Here is a 2,362-nt window from a genome sequence, read left to right on the forward strand (position 1 = left end):
AAGAGACGCCGTCCACAGCTCCTTTACCGCCTGCACGAGGCGCGACACCTGGGCGCCTCGAGCCGGCGCGGCCACCACACGCAGGCCAGCGAGGGGAGGGCGTCCCAGAGGGAGGTGCAGACGTCGCGTTCGAGGGCGAGGACGAGCATGTGGTAGAGGCCCATCGCACGGAAGTTGAGCACAAGGTTGAGCCCCGTCCGCATCGCGCCCGACCCGCCCACGCACAGCAGCATCACCTCGCCGTCGGCGGCAGACGCCGCGACGGCGCGAGCCAGTGTGTCGGGCTCCTCGAGGTCGCCGCCGACGCGGTCGCCCGGCACAGAGGGCACGTACACGCGGAAGGCGGCCGCGTGCCGCGGCCCGGCCGCCTTTGCCCGCTCGCGATTGAGCACTGCGAGCGCGGAGTCGCTGAGGTGGTCGCGGTACGAGGCGGAGAGCCCGGCGGCGCCAATCGGCGGCGGAGACCCGACCGGCAAGGCGGTCGCTGCTGACTGCATGCTGGATGGCCGTGCCTTGGCTGTCGCGCCGAGGGCTGCGGGAGCACGCTGCACCTGCGGCGCCGGCGCCGGCTGGAGCTGATAGGCGAGGAGCAGCAGCCCCGTGGCGGCGGTGCCGAGGCAAACCAGCGGCGAGAAGCCGCTGTTCGACATCGTCTGGCCTGCGTCTGCCGAATCGACGGTTATCTGGCCGCGCCGGGGAGGCAGCGGCCAGCCGCAGCCTGGGCCCAGAAGTTGTGGCTGCACGAGTTCCGCCCTTGTCCACTCGCCAGCGAGCCGTCGACGTACCTGCGCCCAGAGGATCGCGCTAAAGCCCACCCGACGCCGCAGCATGGAGGACATGGACCCGCCCGACCCGTCTGTCCAAGTGGTACGAAGTTTGCTCGCTTGCGCGGGCTGCTTTGTGCCAAGCAGCGCTTTTGCCACCAGCACCGCTGACTGGCAGCCCGAGCCCCAGCCTGCGGGCCAGGGCTCGGCTGGCGCGACTGCGCCACCCGGTCCACGCTCCGGCGCCACTGCGCCGGCCACGGTCGCCGGCACGGCCGACGACGGACCAACTGCTCTTTCCATTGTGCCAAACAGCGACGCTGCTTTCCATGATGGAACAGGCAGATCTGCCGCTGCGCCGCGCGCCCGAGGCGCGCGGCGGAGCATGCACCCTCGCAACCCACCTGGCTGCTTGGGTGTGACACCTCCCTCCAGGCCCGCCCGCCACGGCCCGCCCGCCATGGCCCCGTCCGGAGTGCCCTTTCCGAGAAAGTTCCTCACGGTGCTGCTCCTGCTGCACCCGCTCGCCTCCGCCGCCCTCCCAACTGCGCCGCCGCCAGCCCACCCTTTCCTCCCCCCTCCCTCCAACGACTTGGCACCGCCTGCTGGCGCCTGCCTCCAGCAGCTCTCGGCTGCGAGCGGCGTGGCCACCGCCTCTGCTGCTCTCAAGCTCGCCTCTTGCAGGCCTCCAGGCAGGCCTCCCGGGGCGGCTCTCCCTGGCGCCCCTGCCACGACCGCCAACCCAGAGGATCAGTCCTCATCGCGCTTCTGCCCCTCTTGCCGACATGCACGCATCGACGTCGACCTTACCACCCCCGCCGACAGCGCTGTGCGAGACATCGCCAGTACGCTCACCAAAAGCAGCCGGAGGCCGCTGCATCGTCCGACTCTCACCAGGCCCCAGCCTGCCCTCGCTGCTGCGAGCGGCACCATGCGCCGCGCCCCCGCCGACCCCCGAGGTCACGACGGCGGCGAGCCCGGCGACGGCCCGGTTGACGCCGATGCGGAGCGGCGCGAGGGCCAGCTCTCTACACTTGCGCCGAGTTCGTCGAGTTTTACGGCGAGGGCAAGCCGAGCGAGAAGGCGTGGGCGAAGGCAAAGCCGCAGTGAGCTGTCGGGGAGGCTCCCCGGACCCCTCCTGTTCCTCGGCCGTTGGGACGTCCTTCTGGGTGTGTGCTACGTGATACGGCTACGGGGCTTATACGGTACACGGGCGCGCGAGCATCTCTGTTCTTGCAGGCCCTGTGAGAGCCAAGATGTGTGTACGGCTCTACGACGTACAGAGGCTACTTTTCGTTTTCACCGTTTGGTTTGCTCACATCAAGCAAAAGGGCGCGACAGTGTGTACTCTCATTCCCAAGATCGAGGGCTCCTCCAAGTAGAGCGCTGCACATTTTACTTTCCTTCCCCGCTGTATACTGGACCGTAGCTTACTCCGACAGGGCGACCGCCCTCTCCAGGTAGGTTTGTCGCTCGCTGGCCGTCGGCAAGGCGTCCCACTCGAAGAATGGAACGCTGATCACCCGCCAGCCGGCCGCCGCGAGGAGGCGCCGCTTGAGCAGCGTCGGCCCGTTGGGTCTGCGCACGCCCCGGCCGTC

General features: G+C 69.4%; 2 protein-coding genes across 2 annotated transcripts in view; one reads left to right on the top strand and one right to left on the bottom strand.

Moving 5' to 3' along the window:
* Positions 1-1,224: 1,224 nt before the first annotated feature.
* EMIHUDRAFT_232075 (hypothetical protein) lies at positions 1,225-1,874 on the top strand (the record flags this gene model as incomplete). The annotated part of the gene is made up of 3 exons (XM_005783676.1): positions 1,225-1,517; positions 1,662-1,755; positions 1,830-1,874. The coding sequence occupies 3 exons, from the start codon at positions 1,225-1,227 to the stop codon at positions 1,872-1,874; spliced, it is 432 nt and encodes a 143-aa protein (XP_005783733.1).
* A 320-nt stretch (positions 1,875-2,194) lies between these two features.
* EMIHUDRAFT_232076 (hypothetical protein) overlaps positions 2,195-2,362 on the bottom strand; it is a gene marked incomplete at both ends in the record, with an annotated part of 3,558 nt that continues 3,390 nt past the window's right edge. Inside the window, one exon of the mRNA XM_005783677.1 lies at positions 2,195-2,342. Within this exon, the coding sequence (XP_005783734.1) occupies positions 2,195-2,342 (148 nt within the window). The remainder of the gene's footprint in view (positions 2,343-2,362) is intronic.

Source organism: Emiliania huxleyi, assembly GCF_000372725.1.
Source record: "Emiliania huxleyi CCMP1516 chromosome Unknown EMIHUscaffold_178, whole genome shotgun sequence".
In the NCBI taxonomy this organism is placed as follows: domain Eukaryota; phylum Haptophyta; order Isochrysidales; family Noelaerhabdaceae; genus Emiliania; species Emiliania huxleyi.